Source organism: Hyperoodon ampullatus (genome assembly GCF_949752795.1).
Source record: "Hyperoodon ampullatus genome assembly, chromosome: 6".
NCBI classification, from domain to species: Eukaryota; Metazoa; Chordata; class Mammalia; order Artiodactyla; family Ziphiidae; genus Hyperoodon; species Hyperoodon ampullatus.
Genome location: NC_136919.1, coordinates 54,375,003 through 54,398,548, shown reverse-complemented (window position 1 = coordinate 54,398,548; position 23,546 = coordinate 54,375,003). Strand labels below are relative to the sequence as shown.

Below are 23,546 nucleotides of genomic sequence, written 5' to 3'. Positions count from 1 at the left end.
AATTTAAACTTCTTGCCTGCTCTTATATATTCTTTTGTAAATTTTTTTTATTTGTTTCAAAATCACAAATCAATGTGAGCCACCAATCACATAATAACCAGGATGATCAGACGCTCCACTGGTGATTACAAAAACGAAACCAGCAGTGTTTCCTCCATTGATTCTACTCCTTTCATACAAAGATCTCAAAAGTATTTTCTACATCATAAATCTTTCTAAATTTTCCAACCGCTGCAAATTTCCTGGTAAATTTTAAAAGCTCACTAGGTGTCATATGAAGAGATTTCTCAAAGTATTCAAGTCAAAATATTTGTTCCAGGACCAGTAAAAAGTTTCTCCAAATTTTCTTTTTTATAAAAATAGATGCTTTTTTTAAACCCACATCAAAGAGGCTCTTATCTCTTTGGCAAGGTACTGCTTTACGAAAAGTTCTCCAGTATTCTTACAATAAGCGTTTATAATGTAGCCCCCCTTCCCCAACCCAAATCATAATTACAAAATAAATACTGTTTTTAACTTCATAAATAAAAATGTAAACTTCAAAATACTTTTCTCAGACATAACAGCAATGCTTTAAATGTAAACCAAACACAAAGCTAATCAGAAAAAGAAAAAAAAGGGGGGGGGAGAAAGACACAACCAACTAAAGAATTACAACACAAAGCCTCAATATTTACTCACAGGTTCAAGGCAGTTATGTAAAAAAAAAAGAAATGTCTTCCCTTAGCTGAAACACTTTAAAAGGTCCACCTTCTTCAAAGAAGGCAATAGAATGCAATGTGACAGGTAAAAACCCTGTACCTCTTGTCCATATTCAAACATAAAAGATATTTAAGAAGTTTTAATTCAAATACTAGCAATAAAAAATCTCACATATTTCTTAGGATGCTAAGTAGTCGTTTTATCCCCATCTCAACACTGACTTACAAAGACATTTACTAATGTATAAAGTTTCTCTTAACTTGCCTTTGTTGTATAGTTTTCATATATAAATGGACTGAGGACAAGAGCTCATTAGGCTTTGTGCGTTTTGTTTGTCTTAAAGGAGACCTGCAGTACTCTGTCTCCCAGACGGTATCCATTGAGGCTAGCTATCGCCATGGCAGCCTCATCATAGTTTGTCATAGTCACAAATCCAAAACCTTTGCATTTATTGGTGTTAAAGTCACGGATGACCTTCACGTTGGTGACAGCTCCAAAAGGCCCAAACATTTGCCACAGGATGCTCTCATCTGCGTCAGGAGCCAGGTTGTACACAAAAATACACCACCCTGTTCCTGGGTGCCCAGGGATATTAATTCCAGCCAAACTGGTCATTCCATCAATGGTCATTGGAGAAAACCTACTAAACAAAATAGGAGAAACACACACACATGCACACACACACACGCACGCACACGCACGCACACACACGCACAAATAGAAACAGAGGTTGGTTACAGCAGTGGACTTAATTCTTTCCCCTTTCCCATCCCAAGAGTTTCGGTAACTCCCCTCCCCACAACAGATACATACAACTATTTGAAGTTTCAACCAAAGTCGGTGTGTGGCTTGCAGTGGCATGCTATAGTATCATGGTATTAATAAGTTATGAAATGGCCACATATACTGTATTGAAAAATATTACTCACAATAGCAAAGAAATAAATTTGGAACTGGCTTCATGAACTTAAGCAGGATTGGGGGCAAGAAGGACCAACACAGACAGAAACATGCTATAACGTCGCAATGCAAGAGAAAACAAATAATGGGGTTTTTAAAGGCCAGGTGGCATCCAGTGGTATGATAATATTCCTTGAGTCAACCGTGCTTCAAAAACAGCTTCTCACTAGGTTGTACATGCAAAAGAAAACCCAACACAAACTTATGAAGGGTGTCACTCCCCAAATCAAAGAAACTAGTCAATTATGGGAAGGGATTATGATTATCATGAACCTCTATCATTACCTCTTTACTCCATAAGCCATATTGAGCAGATTGTCCAACCTGCAAAACACACATTTAGCAAACTTCAGTTTTTAATTTTTCCCCTTGATGTCCAAGAAAGCTGGGCTCGTTACTGCCATCTTCCAAGGGGATGTTTATATATTAATTGTATGTGAAGTCTCAAAACAGTGGGTCTTCTTACATTTCTGAGAGGATGGTACCCACTGCCATAAAACAGTAGCTCTTCCAATGGATGCAGTTTATCTCTACAAGGGTCAGCGAAATCATTGGTGGTCATCTGAGGAAACCCTTTCAAGAGGAAATGTGGAGGCTCTGGAATACTTAACATTTGGGTTCTCACCTTTTGCAGGCAAGTTCTAAGCACTCCACATGCACCTACATGTCCTTATATTATTTTTAATTTTCAGAGCGATTAGTTCCTGAGTATCATAAGGCACTCAGATTAAGGGACTTGCTCAAGGCCAAAGAGTTAGTAAATGGTGGCATCGGTATTCAAATTCTGCAGTTTACACAGAATTCCATAAATTTCCCTTCAACCCCCCGAATACAAAGGACTTTCATTTCTTAAAATCAAAGTGGTGTTAGTATAGGTAAAAAGAACCTTATAGACAACCTCAGCTAAACCTCCCATTGCTCAATGTATTCAGCTGAGGTCCACAGAACCTAAGACGACAGACTCACTGAGCAACAAAGCAAGGACTTCAGACTGCAGTCTGATGCTTATTTTGATTGTTCTACAAGAAGTATAGTCCCACTACTCAAGGTGTAAGAAGCAGGTAGATAGAAACAAACTTAAGTGAGCTTCTCTTAACAATTTCTTTTTTATGAAGTAGATGCCGGTGGGTGGGTACTCTTTAAAACTCTCTACCCTTTTCCTGTTTCAAAAATTAAATTGATGTTTTAAGCACTTGATTCTTCTTGCTTTATCAGTTTCAAAGAGACCATTCCGATGTTCCACATTTGTGCAATGAGTGCCAATCAATGATGTGTGTTTAGAGGAGGGAGGCATAACTGAATACCTCAACTGCCACAATGTTCAACACTAAGACCCTGGGTCAGAGGAACATTATTTTCTTTAACAGCCATGAACAGTTAAGGGTTTTTTTGTTTGTTTGTTTTTTGTTGTTTGTTTGTTTGCGGTACGCAGGCCTCTCACTGTTGTGGCCTCTCCCGTTGTGGAGCACAGGCTCCGGACGCGCAGGCTCAGCGGCTATGGCTCACGGGCCCAGCCGCTCCACGGCATGTGGAATCTTCCTGGACCGGGCACGAACCCGTGTCCCCTGCATTGGCAGGCAGACTCTCAACCACTGCGCCACCAGGGAAGCCCCAAACAGTTAAGTTTGAAAAATGTTTCAACCTTATTGTCTAACCTGTGGCCTCAAGTGAGGCTAGAGCACACATGAGAAAGCAACTCCTCCTAGTTTTATAAAAGCCCCAAGACACCTCCTTCTGGTCTTTCAGAATTGGACAAAGAATCTTCACAAGTTCCTATTCCCAATTACCTCTGCACATCTGTGTGTTTCGTAAAATTGAAAAGAACCGAGCTGATTGTAATGCAAAGTACTACAAAAAAAACAAAAAGGAACAAATCACAGTGACAAAGGAGCCTCATCTGTGTGTGGTGTGTGCCTTGTCCCTCTACCCTCTCAGGAGCAGGGACAAGTTCATTACTCATCGTACCACTAATCATGGAGCACAGACGGATTGGGTCACTACAGGTTTACAATTAGCATCTGTTGACTGAATCAAAGCATTGAGGTTACTAACATTACCCATAACTACTTAATCCAGAGTAAGAACTATCAGGAGGGCAGGCTGGGGAGCCTGTTTGCACATGCAAGGGAGAGAGCACATATATGGGAAAAGTACACAGGTGGGAGGAGGATTTTGTTTTGTGCAGAGGTAATGAGTATAGTCAAAGATGCCATACCCTTATACTCCAAAGTAGAGGCCACAAATACCAGAAATAAGGATGCAAACAAATTAGTATCATCAACAATAAAGTAATCTGATACAGATAATTTCATAGAATTGCTGAATGATCAATACAGAATGCATTTGGCATATGACACCAGTAGAACAGAATAGCATATTGAGGTCTGCTTCCAAAGTACTCAAAGGCTCAGATGCAGAAACACCAAAACAGAGTCACATCATCTCTGCCCATTAATTGTGCAGACTCTATCACCACCAGCTTAGGACACTAACCAAAAGTCCAGAGACAGAATCTCCTAAGCAAGTTTTCAGTATTTTCTAAGTAGGGTAGAAACCAAAACTGCCCCAGAAGTGGATTACATGTGTTAAAAGGAGAGATATCTCATTTCTCACTCTCCACCCCAGGATTCTCCAGGCAGGAGGCCTAGGACTTTTATACTAGGATCTCTGAGGACCCTCTCAATGAGCCTCATATTTGCCCTACCTGTGAAATCCTGTGTGATACCACGATCCTGCCCATTGGTATCTTCACTCAATATTCACTTTAGAAAAAATTCAGTCCTATGGAATTCAAGCCAAGTTATCTGCCTCTCCCTCTCCCTCTTTGCTCTCCTTGCCCCTCCCTCCTCTCCCATCAACAAGGAGGAACATGGCACCTAAGAAACAGGACCCCAGGCAACACTGAAAACCCCCGCCGGCCACAGTTGGACCTAGCAGTTTACCCTGCTCTCAGTGCCACACACCCACAGGAGCTGGGAGAAGGCAGTGTGTGCTCCACTAGGGCACCATGTACCCCAAGCCTTGTAGAAGTTGGAAAACTGTCACTTAGGCAGTTAGCTCAGACACAAGGACCACTATTACTCTCCAGAATTACACATTTTTTCTGGGTCTGTCCAGAGTTCAGGGACAGCCATCTTTTGCATGTGATCATTTAATGACAGAAGCCAATTTTTAATGGAGACCAAGTTAATAGCCTCCAGAATGACCTAGGAGGGGTGTGTGTGATGATATACAGCTGTATGGCAAATAAATATTAAAGTGTCCAATAAAAATTTTTTCTAATTTAAAAATAAAGTATTCTTTACTCATATTGAATAAATGCACTGCATCCAAAGCCCTCACTCAGTCCCCATGCATCACGTAGTTTCCTGAGGGAAGACTGAGCAGTCCTCAAAGGGAAAGTGACACAGTCACCTGTTCTTTAGCATGGGCATAATCCACTTTACAAATAACACGTTAAGTGGATTTGAAGGATTAGATTGGAAAACCTAGATTTAATTAAAACAACCCTCAGAGAAGAGGTAGTTTTAAAAAGATTCCTGCAAACAACAAATCATCATCACCATCATCACCATCATCAGAGGGAGGATGACACCAGTAAGGAAAGCCCAAGTAAATAAGAAAAGGGAGAGTTGATTCTCTCTCCTACTCCTAGTACACGCTACACTATGAGGTTAAACAAAATAATCTAACATGTCTCACATGAACTCAGACAAGAAATTCCAAATTATCAAGATCATAATTTTATGACTCTTGCTTTAAAGGTATATTATTTACTAAGATATTATGTAAGTGAAAAATGAGCCAGTTAGCATGATTAGCAAAACACTGATATATTGTTTATTTCATCCTTATTTTTGTTTTCTGTGTATGATTAGGGTTCATGAATTAATGAATATAATAGCACAAGCCCCCATGTGCATATAGTTTATGACTACATGCCTAGTTTCTGATTATAAGTGGGCAATATTTTGAATAGAATATTCCCATTTCAAAGCTAGATGTTTATAAGTAGAGAGTGAAAAGAAGGTACCTGCCCAGTTTCCAAGAAATTTAGCTGACAGACTATGGGAGGGCCTACACGCAGGTAGAAGGGGAGATGTCAGTCAAAGTGAGAAATAAAAATATACAGAGAGATTACTAATGGGTAAGAAAATAAAACTCTGAACTCTACAAATAATGGTTCTCAAAACCTCACTAAAGATCACCGACCAAGATCTGCTTTGAAGTTAACCCACAACAAGATCATCAACTCATCTCCTTATCTAATTCCTCTAAACAGAGGAAAAAAATTATTCGGGAGGATTGATACCAGTTTCTTCCCAAAGTAAATTGTGATAGTGCAACCAGTACATGCCTTAAATGAAACTCAAGTGCTGATTTAAAAGGCTCCTTTAAAAATGCATAAAGGCTTATTATAGAAGCAGGCACACAAGCCATTAGACTAGACCACATTTAATAAAATTAAGGCTGCTCCACAAGGAGAGATGAAAAAAATTTGGCTGAAAGTTTAATTCAGATACCATGTCCCAAGAACATACTTAAGGGGCTTGAATTACACTATCCATCCAAATAAACAAGGCCGGTCTTATTTTGAAAACTGTAGTCAATTAAATAAGCATATTAGATTAGCAGTGCTCATGTTAAAATAATTCTCTTTCTAATTATTCATATGGGTTGACTGAGCCATAAACCTCACAAGCCCACTTTTAAACTTAACTCTTATTACATGGATTTTAATTTTTTTAACCTTAAAAGATAAGGTACATTTCATAAATATTAAAAACATCCTTGGCTATTAATATTTATAACTTGTATTCGCCAATCTCTCTCAACTCCCGAGGCACTATGACAACATAAAAACACACAGTGCAAAATTTTTTAAGTGTCCGCAGGAAGGTGACAAACTCAAGGCTGAGAGCATTAGAACACAGATACTAGAGACAAAAGATCTAGGTAATGACCTAGGCCTGAACTACAGAAGAGCAAAATACCAACAAAGCAAGCCAGTCCTCCTTCAATTCAAGAGTCTTTCTGAGATGAAAGAAGATTCAACCTTAATTCAATAGAATAAGGGGGAAAAAATCAAGGTAATGACAGACCAGGTTCAAAGATATTAAAGAAAAGCAACCAAACACACAACAGGCTAAACTTAAAATCTAGGAATAAAGGTTCTCAATTTCTTGTAACACTGACTCTAAACCAAACACCTTCATTGAGCTCAAAGACTAGTTCATAATTTACTATCTGAAGATGGATTATGAGAAGTGGGGTGACGGAGACAAGAGTTAAGAATCTGAAAGTACAATAAACTTCTTCCCCATTTTCTGAAACCAAGTTTCCCTTAAAACAGACAACTCTTATTCCCTTTTTCCAAAATTTCTTTTTATAGGAGATAAGGAAAGGAAGAATCACTAAGTTAATTACATACGGAACTAAAAGATAAAAGCACAGAATGGGCAGAAGATAATTTTTAAAATATTAAATCTGATCATCAGAACATCCTGTAAAGCTTTACCCAATTAAAAAAAAAAGCATGCAGGGAGGGGGCTAGATGAAGTTGAGAGCAGATAAAATAGCTATCAACAACCTAGTATTTGAGTCACCTACATGCCTTGCCATTTCAATAATCAGGCATTCTCCTGGAGATCCTATCATTTCAGTCCTCTTGCTCAATCTTTCTCAGAATTCAATCTTGATTTTAAGAGCACAGTTTTACTCAATAACTACCATAAAACAAAAACCAGAGGTTAAACTGGGAAACACCAAAAATAACAATTTAAACTAATACAGCTTTCTACTAACATCAAACATCTTATGTTTTCACAGTATTAAAATCAACCAGTAAGTTTCAAAGAACTTTCCTCTACCTAAGCTCAAAATTCTTTTCTAGGCCCCAAAGAGCTCTGAAGTTAACTGGATAGGCTGCCTAGGAAACGCCTCTAAAATTCCTTCATGCATGTCTGTGCTAAATTTGCAAAAAAATATTACTCACTTAAGATGCCACACAGGAAACCTACAGGCAGAGCTAAGAAATGGCTTTGTGAAATTTCTTTCTCCGCAATGGCAAGCAGCAAGCAGCCCCATGCATGTCTTCCTCCAGCCCAATCACCAACCACCACAGTCAAAAGTAGCAGTGTTTCCTTTCTACCAATGCTTTTTTTAAACCTTACAAAGTTAAAGCAGAGAGTGAAGTGAACACAAGGCTTAGTCAACTGGGTACCAAGTCAAACAGTTCCAAATGGAGCGTCTGACAGTAAACCCTCTTCTCCCAAGGCAAAAGCCACCCTAAGTAGGAAATGAACACGGTGTTTATGGAAAATCTTTCTCATACCTCAGGTGACATAATTTTTTTTAAAGGAGATATTTTACTAATTTTATCTTTACTCTCTTCAGCACTCTAAAACACCTGAATCAAAAAATGCACATGATTTAAGCTAGAAAACATATAACTCTTTATTAAGCTAAATTTGTGATTATATTTTTGGTAATTAACTATTCTGCTCCAGCAAGGAAATAAAATTGATATTCACTGGTGATAAAAAACAAAACAAAAAAATACTAGCATGGAGGTTACACGGCATTATGGCTGCAGTATTCCATACGGCCAAAAAGGATATTAAAAATGTTACGGAAAATAAAAAATGTTTATGTCTCTGTGTTTTGTTTAACATCTAAAAGTCACCATTCTTCTCACATGCAGATTAGGGATTTTTTTTAAGTGACTTAATGACTTAATCTGGTTGTTGCCCCAGTATTAGAATAAAATTTGAAAAATTAGAATATTTATACCCGTCTATGAGATAGAATATCCTCTTTGGGCTAAAAATGCATGGTCATTCTATGGACTATACAGAGGTTAGAAAACTACCACCCACGGGCCAAATCCAGACTGCCATCTGTTTCTCTACAGCCCAGGAGCTAAGAATGGTTTTTACATTTTTAAAGAGTTGTTTAAAAAAAAAAAAAAAGACATGCATCAGAGACCATGACCCACAAAGCCTAGAATATTTACTATCTGGGCCTTTACAGGGGTTTGCCAACCTCTAAACTGCAAGGAATAAAAATTTAAAAAGGGAAGAAGAACCTATTTATAAAAACGTAATGTCATCACATAAGTTAGGTACCCTTAGTGGTGCACATATTATAAAACAAAGTAACTGAAAGAGCTTGACCTAAAAATTAAAACTCAAGAATAAGATCTTATCAAGAAAAAAACTAAAAAGGGGAATTTGAAAACACTGGAAACAGTTAAGACCCCAGCATTCTGCAGGTCAGGGTTTCTCAACCTCAGTACTACTGCTGTTTGGGGCCAGATTATCTGTTGCTGTTGGGGGCTATAACTGTACATGCAAGGTGATGAGTAGCATCCCTGGCCTCTCCCACTAGATGCTAGTGGCACGCCCCACTCAAGCTGTGCCCACATAAACGTCTCCAGACACTGTCAATGCCCCCAGAGGGGCAAAACTACTCCTGGCTGAGAAGCACTGCTGTAGGTTATTGTCCTTTTGTCCCCACCCTGGATATTTGCAACAGACACTATTCCCCAAGTAGGTTTTCTCTGTGCCCATAAGAAAAAGAAAGAAAACAACAATAATAGCAAACCGGAGACCCTGTCAGTAAAAGTACTGGACAGTGAACCTGAGAGTTCTGAGTTGAGTAGCTGGGCATTAAGAACCAGACCAGACTTACCTAAAACGCTGTGCCTGCTGAGCTAGTGGTCCTGGATACCTTCTGTTTGGAGACTGGTACAGCTGGGAAAGGATGGCCTGATTTGTTTTTTGGCTTGGATTATTAGCAAACTTTACAGTGATTGGCTCTGTGGCACCAGGAGGTTTCTGGCCATTTAGGCCTTTGATAGCTTCTTCTGCCTCAATCCGCTTGTCAAATCGAATAAACCCTACACCCCTTGATATGCCTATGGTAGATGTGGGTAAGGATTTGGGAAAGAGGGAGTGGAAGGAGACAGGAGGGAGAGAAGAAAGGATAAATTAATTTTTCCTTCTCAAGAACATGTTTTCACCCACATATAACATCTGCCACAAAATCACATGAGGAGAAAAGTTTTACCTTGACTTAGTAGCAATTCAGTATAGCATTACAATTTTGTATTTTTTTAAATACATGAAATGCATTAAATTAAATTAACGCATTTTAAAGTCCATTACCACATGCTACCAATAAGCCAAGAAGAAGAAGAAAGCACACAAGCATATCCATGTTTCCTTTCCCCACCTTCTTCTCTCCCTCTCATGCACTCACACTCTTTAATAAAGTCAACAGTATGCCTGACTTGTACTTTTTAGATTATGCTACTGGACGAACAGTTCAGAAATGATGGGCACAGTAGCTCTTTTTCTTGTAACAAGGAGAACAGAAACAGACATTTGCTAAAAATGCTAAAAAGCTATGCTAAAAATATATGCACAGTGGTAGAAAAATATATTTCAGCTACATTTTTAAACAATATAATTCTACTTAATCATATTATATAGGAAACCGACCCTTTAAGAAAAATGTCTGAAGAGGCTTTTCTGGTTCCCTGAAGTTCCCCCACTGTTTTTAACTGGCTGTTCTTTATTAGAGAAATAACATTACATGGAGGAAAAGAGGTGAAAGAGGAGGTAGAGTTTAAAAATAAATATGATAGAAGTAAAGCCTCAAAGCTTTCTTTCTTTGGCAGCATTTACTTCTGACTACGGAATGTCATTCCCTGGCTCCCGCTCTCCCCACCCTAAGAGACAAGAATGGAGGAAGGCAGAGGGATGGCCAAATACCTGTCCAGCTTTTGAGAAATGGTAGCAGGAAACCCAACTCATTCCATTTAATTAGCTTAACAGGCTATTTGGGGTGGCCATAGCTGGCCATCATGAGAGCAGTAGTTGTAGGGAAAGACTTTCTTGGCAAGCAAATTGGTAGTAGCAGTACCAGCTTGGGACTAGCAGTGAGAAAAGCCTAGATGATTCAGAGTATGTCACTGAAGAAAAGAGTGAGAGGTTATTAAGAAAGATAGGCTAAGAAAATGCACTAGACCATTATGATTTATAGGAACTTTAAAAAAGAATAAAGGTCTGCTTGCTTTACAATTAATACTGTGTAAGCTGAATGGCTTAGAATTTTACTCTAAGGTAGATGAGGCATTTTTTCCATATACACTTACCTCAGACAGCCCCTATCACTTCACCTTTCCTATTTAAGCTATACCTGCTGCACATTATTACCACCTGATGGCTGAATAACAAAATTGCAGGATTTTTCATTTTAGGTAAAGTGGTTAATTTCACTCTGTAAGTCTTAAGTATAAAGATGAAATGGCGAAATGACAGCAAATCTATCCTTTCAGTTATCTATTAAGAATGAATAACCCCTAGGACTTGACTTAAGGAAAGCATTAGATAAGCAACGAAATGGCCTCTATATAGGATGAGTCATCTAAACCTATGGTCCTCAAACCTGAGCATGCATCACTATAACCCAAAGGGCTTGGTAAAATGCCCACTCTGAGAGTTTTATTCATTAGGTTTTGGGTGGAGCCCAAGACTGCATTTCTAAGGAGGTTCCAGGAGGATGCTGATGCTCCAGGTGCAGAATCACACGAGAACCACTGACTAAACCAAGAGGTGGCGAGATAAATCCACCTGTGAGCCTACATACTCAGGATGGACTTGCAGTTAAGAGATGGGCTTTCTGTATCACAGGTGAAAGAAATCTACTTTTGATTCATAAGTCCTCACTGAGAATGAATGAATGAAAAAGCATGAATAATATGAACAAAATATCAGGCCATTTTTGTTGCTCTAAACAAATATATCTAGATTGCTAGGCCTGTATTTCTATTTGACCCCATTAGCAGTCTGTGTTGTACAACACACTGTGATAGAATGTATGATAATTACAAAATGCAGCTAAGAAGAAAAGACCACATTTTTATATACCCTCACTGGACTAAATTTTCTCCATACAGCAAAACCTACAGGCCATTCTCCCAAGTATGTGAATGATGGTAGATATCACTTTACTCAGAACTCAGAAGTATGGTATTCAGACTCTGTAAGAGGTTAACTAACAGCACAGAGGGGCATAACATAGGCTGCTTCTGATCAAATTCAGATCAACTAAATTGATCGTCACTTGAAGAATTTAAAACTTGGCCTGATTTTACTCTGTGGTCCATTGTTTCTTTAAAAAGAAAAAAAATCACACATTGTAATGTACAACTATCTCCACTGGTACAATAATTATGAGAGAGAGAGAGATGGGAAAGGAGAGAGAAAGAAAATAGGGAGAGTGAAGGAGGGGAGAAAGAAGAAACACACAGAAAAAAGAAAAACCTAACTACTTGAGTATATGGCACTATAGGTTATTTTTTCCCCTCCTTATCATGTTTCCCTAATTTCATTATGTTTTAAAAAGAATATTGCTTTTACAATAGAAAAATGCCGGTGCCTTATTTTATCCATAATCAAATCTATATTGCTAGTTTTTCTTTAACTAAAAGCTTTAGCAGAAGAGCTAGCTCCCTTACATACAAAATTTTTAATAAACATATTAGTCTTCTTATTTTGGGTTGGTTAAAAGTAATATAAGGGATAAAATAAATTTTTAACATTCAAAATTTTAAACTCTTACACATGCCTATACAACACAGCATGGACCTGAAAAATAGCCTTAACAGCAATTACCAGTGTAGATGTAGTGTAATCTACTCCTGGAGAATCAGCTGCATTAAACTATGTTTTTCACAAAAATAAGATTGTTTATTAGTACTTTATAAGGAGGATGGGAGCTTTTTTCATGCAGCAGCTTGGAAATGAAGATTAATTTGTAATAATTATTTGTAATAACTTACCTGTAATAATTATACTTATAAATTTATTATAAGCCACAAAACAGACTCCAAACCTGCACCTTTGTGGAGGAAATGACTCAAGCTTGCTCACTACACTCCACAATCTATTCTTATCCATGCATATCTATGAACAGTCCCAGCAGAAAACTGCATTTTCTGGCCCACATATACCTTTGATGGGTTCCAGAGGTAAGACTTCTGTATGGGAAGGCAAAATATTTCACCATCTGCCAGTCGGAGAGCAGAAAACATTGTCCAGAGCAGCTGCCTACTTACCAGTGACCTGGTCAACCAGAATACGAGAAGTAATAATGCGTCCGTATTGTGAAAAAAGTTGTTCCAACTCCTTCTGTGTCATTGTTTTCGGAAGTCCACTGACGTACAAATTTGCATCTCTGATAGAAGCTGAACTTGGGCGAGCATAGGAAACCTGGAAAAGAGCAATGAAACGTATATGCACACTCAGTGACCTCCCTTCCAAAACCCAAAAACTGCCTCAAGTTAGTTAGCAGCTTTTGCATTAGAAGTACACAACAAACACTGAAGTTCAAGCAAGTCCAGAGTGAACTGTTTCATTTCTGGAGAAATTCTCGACAAATGAGAAACGCCATTCCCTTGCATGGAGAGAAGACAGTATTTACCCCTAGCTTTGTAAGTGTTCAGAACAGACCAATCGTGCACATAGCACAGTACTACTCATGGTAGTAAGTTATCCTTGAGGGGGGAAATCCCCCTAAACTAGGGATTTAGGCTCAATCAGAAGACCAAGCTTAAAGATTCTAAATTCACCTGACACATCTGTGTGAACTGTTTTTGCGCTTCTCCCATCTCAGGGGTTGGGGGTGATGGTACAAAGTTTCTGAAGAATTTATTATAAGTACATCCTTTTGATTTATTCGAAAATAGCTATCGTCCTTAAACTGCAAGAAGTTGAAGTATGAATGAACTGTACCTGCCCTTATCCTTTGCCTACTGTCTTCTTGTCCACATATCTCTTTAATCTTGATTTTCAAAAGGTCTTAAGTCCGTCTATTGGTTTATTGACTTTACCTGCCATTTTAGGTACCCTTTCAAAAAGCTTCCCATCTTTGAGATATAGTGTCCAAACTTCTACCAGGATGGAAGACACAACAAGTCCTTGTGTATTTATCATCAACACTCTTTACATGAACTCCAGGAGGAAAGGAGCTGTATCTGTCTCTCTTATCACTGTATCTTAGCACATCACACACGCTAGAATATCTGCTGAGTTAAGCCAGGATAGTACCGCATTGATGCCGTAGGTCCACAACAGTTTACAAGGCACACAGCATTCAAGGAGAGTTCATCAAGTCATCTAGATCTTGCCCAAACTGTGACCGATAGCTCTGTGCCTATAACCTATCTCTGCCAATTTTAAGTTAGCACTGAGTCTCATGTGCTATTTTGACCTCATTTCCTTTAGTTTAACTGTAAGCTCTTCTGGACTGACTACTAGGACAGGAACTTCACAGTATACCCCATCTGCCAGACCATTCATAAAAATGGCCAATGAGTCTACTCCTGGGCTTGATTTGGTGGAGCACCATGACAGGATAACTTCTGCCTGTTCATTGTAGCCATTAGTATCCACCTTTAATCTGGCTCACTGCTTACTGCAGAACAAAATTAAAAAATACCTTTTCAATTTAAACAGTTTTTGATATTTGGTATGAAACACCAAATATTTTCTCCATGATTTCAATTATGTCCACAGTTCTCTGTGTTATCACTATTTTTTCCTTTCCAGAAAAAAAAGACAGGTTTTATAAAGGTCTTGCTCTCTTTCACCCCAATCCCCATAGTGCTAACATTTAATACTCTTGCCCTTTATTCAACAAGTTTGCTCAATAACAAGTGAAACTACACCTGCTGTTCCAAAAGCTGTATTTGGAAGTCACATTAGCACTGTCTTATACTACAGACACAGGTAATTTGGAATAGTGGTGGAGAAAAGATAGATAACTATTCACATACTACTCCTTTTTTCTTTATGCCTAAATACTTAAGAACAATGAAGATTGGGGAACTTAAATATAAGTGAAAATTAAGAAATGAAAGAAATTTCCAAGTGCTCAAAATAATTCAAATGGAGTCTCATCTTGGGACTGCTAAAAACTGATAAAAACAAAGCAAATTAACTATATGTGCATTCAGTGACGTGAATACATGAACACCCAATTTCTTTTCTAAAATACAATCCTTCATTACCTGGTTAAGCTAAAAATCCCGCCACTCAGACACCCTTAGAATCTAGGACTCTAAGGCTTTATTTCAGTGGCAGGGAGCTCTCACCAAGTCAGCTGTTAGTCTGCTCCAGATTGTGTGACTGAAGTGTTCCCCTTATAAAGAGCCACTCCCCATGGGCAACAGAATAGGCATCTACACATGCTCAGAGTTAGGAGGTTTACTTCCAATGACTGATGAAGCAGGCAGCCTCAACACAAGCTCAAACAAAGGTGACACCTCTCTAACCAATATGCCTGGGCTCAAAACCAGGTTTAATTCATTAAGGGCTCTTGAATTTGAACAAATTTTACCTTCTTTGTATGGTTAATAGGAATAATAAAATAATCTCTAATCCACCTAAATTGCTATTAGCACAGAGCCTAAAGACCTAGGTGACTACACTATATTTACCTCTACATGCATCTGAGAATGTAGGTAAAGACCTCGACCATTATAGTTGAGAGTAACCTGAGTCCCTTACTGTGTTCCAGAATAATTTACTCACGCAGTGACATTCACTGCTTTGTGCATTTCAGAGGAGTGTGGGTGGAGTGTTTTAAAAGTTATCCTAAAATATATTTAGGAAAACGGGTTTATATTTAGTGCTTATGTAAAAGCCTTGAAAACATACTTGGGTCAGTTATGTTATCTGCATTTTTTTTTTTCTTTCAGTGTCTGGTCTTCAATTCACATTGCTTCTTTAATTCCCAACCTGTATTGACTATATTTTCTTATTTTCTGTATTCTCGATGCTCTGGCATTTGTGGCCTTGATCCTGGAGAGACTGCCCCTCCCAGGAATAGCTAAATCTAGAGATAGTAAATGACTCCCTGGTGAGGTACCTTTGATACACAAACCAGTCAATCCAGAGACCACACCCCTAACTCCTTTATCAAATCCTCACATCAAGCCAATATTCCTCCTGCTCTAAATCAGCTTGGGGCCAGGTACCTTACAATCAGAGACCAACCCTATAGACCAGAGCCCTCCGAAACTATTCAAACTACCCATCGCCAAACTTACTCAGTGTACCTGTCCTGCCTTGTCCTTAGCTTTCCACTAGGACCCAGCAAAAGCTCTGAGCCATGCTCTGCCCTCTCCCCTCTGCCTCCTAGCCATCCCTGTTGCTTACCCATGTGGCCCTGCATGGAACGTTGTGCCTCCTGTTTCTAGAGATTTGTTAAGTATAAACTTCTTCCTTCATAACAATCATTTATGTGTCTGTATGTAAGGTAAGACACCTGATTAAAACAAATCCCAGGTACATTTTTAGAACATAGCTACATTAAAAGGGCTCCAAGAACCAATAACAAACCTTCTCAAAATATTGTTTTTCAGTAACTTTGTCAAAGAACTGGTTCCTATCACCAGAGGCAGACTGGGTGATTGACTGTATAGAAGCTCATGGTGGTAACAATATTTCCATTTAACTTACACTTAGGGGCTTATGGATTTTGCAAATGCATTTGCAAAGCATTTTCAGATACAGTATTTTGTTTGTGCCTCACCACAACCCTGTGAGGGCACACATTAGTATTTTATAGCTGGGGAAACAGATATAGACAAGGTAAGTAAAATTCCTAAGGTTATACACAAGTGTTGAACTTTGGCTTAAAATTCTGATCTTCTGAACCCATGTCCTTGTCTCCTTGTCCGGTTTTCATGCCACAATACCACATTACAGTAACTAGCTCGTCAGTGCACTCGTTCTGAGAGTTTGAAAAATTAAATTAATCTTGATTGTTTCTTAAACACACACACACACAGTGAAACTGAGGAGGGCAGACAGTAGAATAGGATGGCACCAACAATTACGGTTAAGTCAAGTTATTTTATTTTCCCATTAATATTATTTTAAAGAAACTTTTCCCAAGAAACAATGAGTGGCCACTAATTGCAATTAACTGGAAAAACTACACATCATAATAAGAATTCTGAAATTAGTTGTATTGCTTTCTAAGTTTTAGAATTCCATTAAATGAGCATCATACCACCACTCCCCCTTGCCCACTTCCAGGAAATAAAGATGAAGGAAGGGCAACTTCTCTCCTCCCAGATCAATGTGCTATGTCTCCCCTCTATACGTTTATTGTTTCTTGGGATTAAAGCAGCCACCCCTCCCCTCTCTATCAAGGATATCACTGTCAGCAACATCCTCCCTTCCAGGAAACAGAAAGTATTTCTTCCTCTTCTTCTACCTCAACGGATTATAAACAGAAAACATACTTAGACCAAAGGAGGCAGAAGACTTGCAATGGGATATGGACTTGTATTTTACTCTGGAGATTCAAATCAGTTTCCAGACCAAATTTTCTATCTGGCAATTATCAGCAATTCTTGACTCTGATTTTTCTGTGGGTCTGGAGCTCAAACTGGTGCCTGGCTTTAATACTTACCTAGAGAACCACTCTTGGGCTACCTGAAACCTCAAAGTGTTAAGTCTATCTTTGTGGTTCTTCAAGACTAAAATAAAACCCCGTGGAGAAGACCCAAGACATGGTTTTGTTTTATGGCAACTTCTTTATCAGAAATACTTCGATAAAATTGAGTTATTTGTAGTGAGGTGGATGGACCCAGGGTTTGTCATACTGAGTGAAGTAAGTCAGAAAGAGAAAAACAAATACCGTTTGCTAACACATATATATGGAATCTAAAAAAAATAAATGGTTCTGATGAACCTAGGGGCTGGACAGGAATAAAGATGCAGACGTAGAGAATAGGCTTGAGGACAGGGGGAGGGGGAAGGGTAATCTAGGACGAAGTGAGAGAGTGGCACACTGACATATACACACTACCAAATGTAAAATAAGATAGCTAGCAGGAAGCAGCTACACAGCACAGGGAGATCAGCTCGATGCTTTGTGACCACCTAGAGGGTGGGATAGGGAGGGTGGGAGGGAGACGCAAGAGGGAGGGGATATGGGAATATGTCTACATATAGCTGATTCACTTTGTTATACAGCAGAGACTAACAGATCATTGTAAAGCAATTATACCCCAATAAAGATGTTAAAAAAAAAAAAAAGAAATACTTCGATACAATGAACCTCCAGCATATGTTCCAGTGGGGTCAAAATAGCTTCTTCTTTCACCAAGTGCGAGCTGTTCTCCAATCTACATTCACTGGATTAATAGATAGGTTTGGATTTTACATTTTCACTGCCATTTAAACAGGTAAATATTTAATGCCTGAGGAGCAAGGTTATGAAATATCAAAACTACTAAGCGAAGGATCTAATTTAAGAGGCAGCCAGAGAGTCTGCAATTTAAATATTTAAAGATGATACAGAAAGTACAACACTGAACACCAATCTACTCCAAAGATAGCAACTTAAAACTCAGGTTTATTCTGGAATTCCTCACAACCCTACAAGTGATATAATAAACAAAGACAAGCAGTGCTGAGATTACTTGAAGGGAAAAAGATGGGAGACAATCAGAAGTACCAGACAAATAAATGCTCTAGCCAATGGCTTCTCAAACTGTTCTTCACAAATGAGATCAGACTGGACAAAACGGAGATAAAAACAGAGTTATCAAAGTAATTAGGTCTTGAAAATGGAATAGTTTGAGACACAGTATGTTCCTTGCAATTAAAACCTCATTTCTTCATCAGCAACTAAAACTAATTATACATTAAACATTCAAGGACAAGTAACACATATACTAAGAATGGGCTATCAAAACACAAGTTAATCAAAATACACAGAACTAAAAGAAATGAAAATATCTTATGGAAAGAATTGGTACTTTATTACATGTACATAGTAAAGTTTAAAATCCCTGCATATCCCTTTATCAGCAGTCCATCTAAATGCTTTTGTCCAAAAATACAACTGCTCTCAATTCTCTCTGCTTCATCAATGATCAGTGACAGTGGACATTAATACCAACAGATTAAAGTGATAAGGACTATAAATGAACAAAGCAATCTCTTCTTTATTAAACTAAGGACATCTGAAAAATCTCCCACTGGCAAGATCACCATTGAACAACTTCTATCACTTGTCAATTACTGACCCAGGACTACAAACATTAAACCTGAAAATTAGATACTTGCCACTTCAGACTTTTTTTTTTGAAAAGCTCCATTCAATCTCTTCAGCTGAAAGAAGTGGACAAGGTCATAGTTATGCCTATTTAAACTGAGAGTTAATTGCTGCTCATATCAAAAAACGGAGTCTTGATGGGACTGAGGAAAATGATACTATCGCTAAATAAAAATTAGCTCCAGCTCTGGCAGGCAGTAGCAAAGGTCTTGTGAAAGCATCAAGGCTTTACAGGCAGGGAGCTATATTGGACCCTCCAAGAGAGCTCAGAAACACACAGAAAGATGTGACCTCTAACCACAATTCAGGCCACAGACCTCAAAACCCACCAAAAGGAAGCAATGTCCTTTGATCTACTTCTAAACGCAAAACCCTACCAGGAACAGGTCTCAAACACACACCAAGACATACACATATCCGTCCAAGATTAGGTTTTGTACAGGACAAGCATGTTTCACAGAGGGTTGCAAATGAGTAAACTTGAGAGAACAAAGCATACAGAAATAAGTCCATAAGAAATTAAAGATTCCCTCTAGCAAAGGTGCTGGAGATAAAAGGAATAATCACACCTAACAAGAAGACTTAGTAAAGGTATTGTAGATTAGAGCAGTTGCCTTTAAGAGGTATTCCAAGAATACAGAATACTGCATCCATGGAAAACACACACGGAACCTCAAATTTTACTGAGACTGGGTTGGTTGAATGCTTTCAGTCTATATAAAGATTGTTTTGATTCAAACAAATAGTTCAGAGATATCACAAAATACATTTGATTGGGTTATTCTCTGCTTAAAACCTCTCAGGGACTCCCTAATGCTTTAAGATTAATTTCAAGTTTCTTAGTCCATTATACTCAGGGTACTGACTAGCTTCTCTATATAAACACATACAACCTTCCGTAGTTCCCAGAGCTTCCTGCTCTCACTTCCCTGTGTTAGTGTAAGCTGCTCTTTCCAGTCATCTAAATTTTCGTCACTTCAGACTCTGCATGGGCATCACCTAGTTTCTAAAGTCAACTCTCATCCATCCTCTCCACTCTAGTCTGAGCTGGGTACCCCTTACCTGTGCCCACACTGCATTATATGCCTTGTTCTCTTAAATACTGAGGAAACCAAGATATACTCATCTGTTACTGTGTCTTGTGACTGGCTTAACTGCTTGAAATATGAAACCTTGTCTTTATCCTCTTTGTTCACCCTAGTACCTACCAAACATATATTGTAATGAGGATGATTTATCATCACACACTTATTGAGGAGACTTTATTTTTGAAATCTTGTCTAGAAAGTTAGGAGAGGCCACAATCTGCTAATATGCCAAAAATCCTATGTGATGGTACTTTCTGAATATACTTGACTGTAGATTCCACTAAACATTAAAAAAAAAATGAAGTCTCATTTTGTAAACTGGGGATTCAAATCTCAAGAGGCAATGAAATCTTAAACACAGTTATATGCTGCAGGGGTGGGGGTATCATAATTTTGGAGCAAAAATACAGATATCATTCAGTCCAAACTCTTTGTATTTAGAAAAAAGGGGAAACTTCATACTTGTCCAAAGACACAGAGCAAAAGAGTTGGGTGTAGAATACCAGAGTCTTGACTCTTTGTCAACAGGTTTTCCATTACACCACTGGCTGCAACACACAGTCTGAAATCACGCAAATTTCTAGAGAAATGATCAGACATTCATAAGGAGATACTAGACAAGATATGCAAGAAGGAAAGAACCTTAATTTTGCTAAATGTTTTCTTATACATAAGGAAATCTGAAATACATCAAATGAGTTTTTCCCTTAGGACAGTTACTGTATCTCTCCTACTAGTAGTGCCTGAGAATTATTCAGGAGAATTATTTATGAGATATTTGAGAAAAATCTAATAGGGGTGAGGGGGGTGGAAGAGAAAAAAATAAATCAAACTAAGAATCCTGAGACTGGGACTTCCCTGGCAGTCCAGTGGTTAAGAATCCGCACTTTCACAGCAGGGGGCGTGGATTCAATCCCTGGTCAGGGAACTAAGATCTCATGCAGTGCACTTCGTGGCCACATCCTGAGGCTAACACGCTTTACCTTCTTTTTTAAAAGAATCACGTACCATTTAAGATAAAGGGAAAACAGCAACTGGATGTTTTACACCAGAGAGACTTTCCCAGTTTCACATCATTTCCAAGTTTTAGTGCAACATCATTAAATAAAATTCAAGGCAGGTGGGCTTCCCTGGTGGCGCAGTGGTTGGGGGTCCGCCTGCCGATGCAGGGGACACGGGTTCGTGCCCTGGTCCGGGAAGATTCCACATGCCGCGGAGCAGCTAGGCCCGTGAGCCATGGCCGCTGAGCCTGCACGTCCGGAGCCTGTGCTCCGCAATGGGAGAGGCCACAACAGTGAGAGGCCCGTGTACCACAAAAAAAAAAAAAAAAAAAAAAAAAAAAAAAAAAAATTCAAGGCAGGTGATTCTTATATCCAACTTAAAGATGAAGCTAAGAATAAGTAACGTCATAAGAATAAGTGATCATATATGACACTGTTAAAAACAATACTAAAACTAAAGAGCCACAGGAAAACAAAAGTATGCTGGTTGTGAAATCTGTAGGACACAACTAATCATAAATGGAGGACTTGACAGATTAAATTTCCCTTTTCACACATCTTAAACACCCTCTGAAAAATTACCTTAAGCAGAGTTTATTAAATGTTACCCAAAACAGTTTCATCCATGTGCATCAATTAAATGAGGGTCCAAATAGGTTGTCATGACAGGCATCTTTATTTTTTATTAAACTATCATAGTTGGCAAGTATCTGTCCTTTTATTGTTGCTTCTGCTTTGGCTGTAGTACACAGTTGGTTCAGCAAGGACTCTCATGCTGGTAAAAGCAAACAGGAAGTCCATGGTAAAGATATTCTTGAAATGCAACTTGGAGAGCCCACAAATACCTTCCAAACTCCTCAAGATCTTTGCACGCAAAGAATTTACCAAAAAATAAAACACAAGTAGAGCAATGGTAGTGGATATGACATATGAATGCGGGTGCGTGGTTAAATCATATCCACTACTGCAGTGGTGGTGGATTAGTCATTCCAAGGTCTAAGCAGGAATCTGTCAGTTAAAATGTTCCGTATTCCATTTCCAATCCCATACCTTCACTTAGCTCATTAAAATTTTAGAAAGTGATTACAGTAAAGTGGCATGGAAAAAAAAATAGATGGGAGTTTCAGCTGTAACCACCAAAGAATCCATTCCTGCTTTGTCTATATTAAGTTGTTTTCAATAGTGGTTAAGAAAGCAGGTTCCCTTACTTTTAATATCGAAAATGAGAAATGAGCCTGTTTCTTTGGCCACATAATCTTTAGAAACTTTAAGTAACATGAATAATGAATAGGCTTGAATTGAGGCAAACACGAGTTAGTTTAGTACTAGGTCAAAAAACTTATGGCAAAAGAGAATGCACTATTACTGGTGAAATTTGGGCCACAAGAGATCATATTTTGAACTAGTGGCCTGAAACTGGTGCTTGTACTAGAACTCTCCAAAGTTACAAAGGAGTAAGATCATAGGGCATGGAGTCTCACAGAGCTAAGTTCAGGTCTTGGCTTTGACACTTAACAGTTATATAACTTGGGAATAATTTCCTTAGGTCCTTTGAAGCGTGTATTTCTTTATTTGTAATTTGATGTTAATGACAGTCCTTACCTCACAGTGACTTTACAATGATTAAACAGAATGATAAAACTAAGAGCATAGAGCTGGAGAACAGTAATAATGTTTTCATCATAATATAATGATTTCACATACATAAAATCATGTAACAATACAGATGATGATAGCTCCTAGTATTTATTAAGTGCTTACCATGTGCCAGGTACTGTCCTGGGTATGTTACATTTATTAATTCAATTGATCCTCATAACCAGGGTATTAATTGGTTATTATTATCAGAGGCCCCAATTTATGGAAGAAAAAAACTCAAATATTACCAGTATCTCTGAGATTTGGCACAAGGAAGATGTATGTACTTTAACAGAAAAACGGTTCAAAGATTAAGTAAAGCTTCTTCCAAATCTATTGCAGTTATTATCAAAATTCTCATTACAATAAAGTTTGTAATTACAATATTACAAAACAAGTATTTTTTAAGAGAACAGCAGATGAGTAGGTTGGAAAAGCCTGAAGCCTGGCTGAAACAAAGCATGATGGAAAGGTCATCTTAGAAACAAAGCATGATGGAAAGACCATCCTACTGTCATACAGAGGGTCAACATCCAGCATCTTTTTTTTTTTTTTTGGCTGCACCGTGATGCTTGTGGGATCTTAGTTCCCCGACCGGAGGGATCGAACCCAGGCCCTCGGCAGTGAAAGTGTGGAGTCCTAACCACTGGACTGCCAGGAAATTCTCATCCAGCATCTTTAAATGCACTGATAAGAAAAGCCAACTTAATTTCTCCAAAGAAACTGCCACATATCAAATCCTCCTACTTCTTCACTGCCTCTCAGAGGTCTCTTAGAGCTTAATGTGAAATGCAGAATGAGAAACAGGATACTTTTTTGGTAGACAGTAGTAGACACAATAAATGGACTTCATGAAATACAGCCTAACATCAAGTTAGATTAGGGTTACGTGAATGCTTCTGAATATGGGATGGTTACAAGAGTCACCAAGAAACCAGGGCCTAATGACTCAATGTGAATTCACACTATGAAAAAACACTAAGAATCCTACACTAGCAGGGAGAATTGTAAA

General features: G+C 38.4%; 1 protein-coding gene across 7 annotated transcripts in view; it reads right to left on the bottom strand.

The window, feature by feature from the left end:
- Positions 1–1,014: 1,014 nt before the first annotated feature.
- ELAVL2 (ELAV like RNA binding protein 2) overlaps positions 1,015–23,546 on the bottom strand; it is a gene marked incomplete at both ends in the record, with an annotated part of 130,019 nt that continues 107,487 nt past the window's right edge. For 3 of the 7 annotated variants that reach the window (XM_079707169.1, XM_079707172.1, XM_079707170.1), the window contains 4 exons: positions 1,015–1,345; positions 1,948–1,986; positions 9,355–9,580; positions 12,788–12,941. In XM_079707169.1, the coding sequence (XP_079563295.1) occupies positions 1,015–1,345; positions 1,948–1,986; positions 9,355–9,580; positions 12,788–12,941 (750 nt within the window). The remainder of the gene's footprint in view (positions 1,346–1,947; positions 1,987–9,354; positions 9,581–12,787; positions 12,942–23,546) is intronic. The other 4 variants (XM_079707171.1, XM_079707173.1, XM_079707174.1 and 1 more) reach the window with 3 other exon arrangements.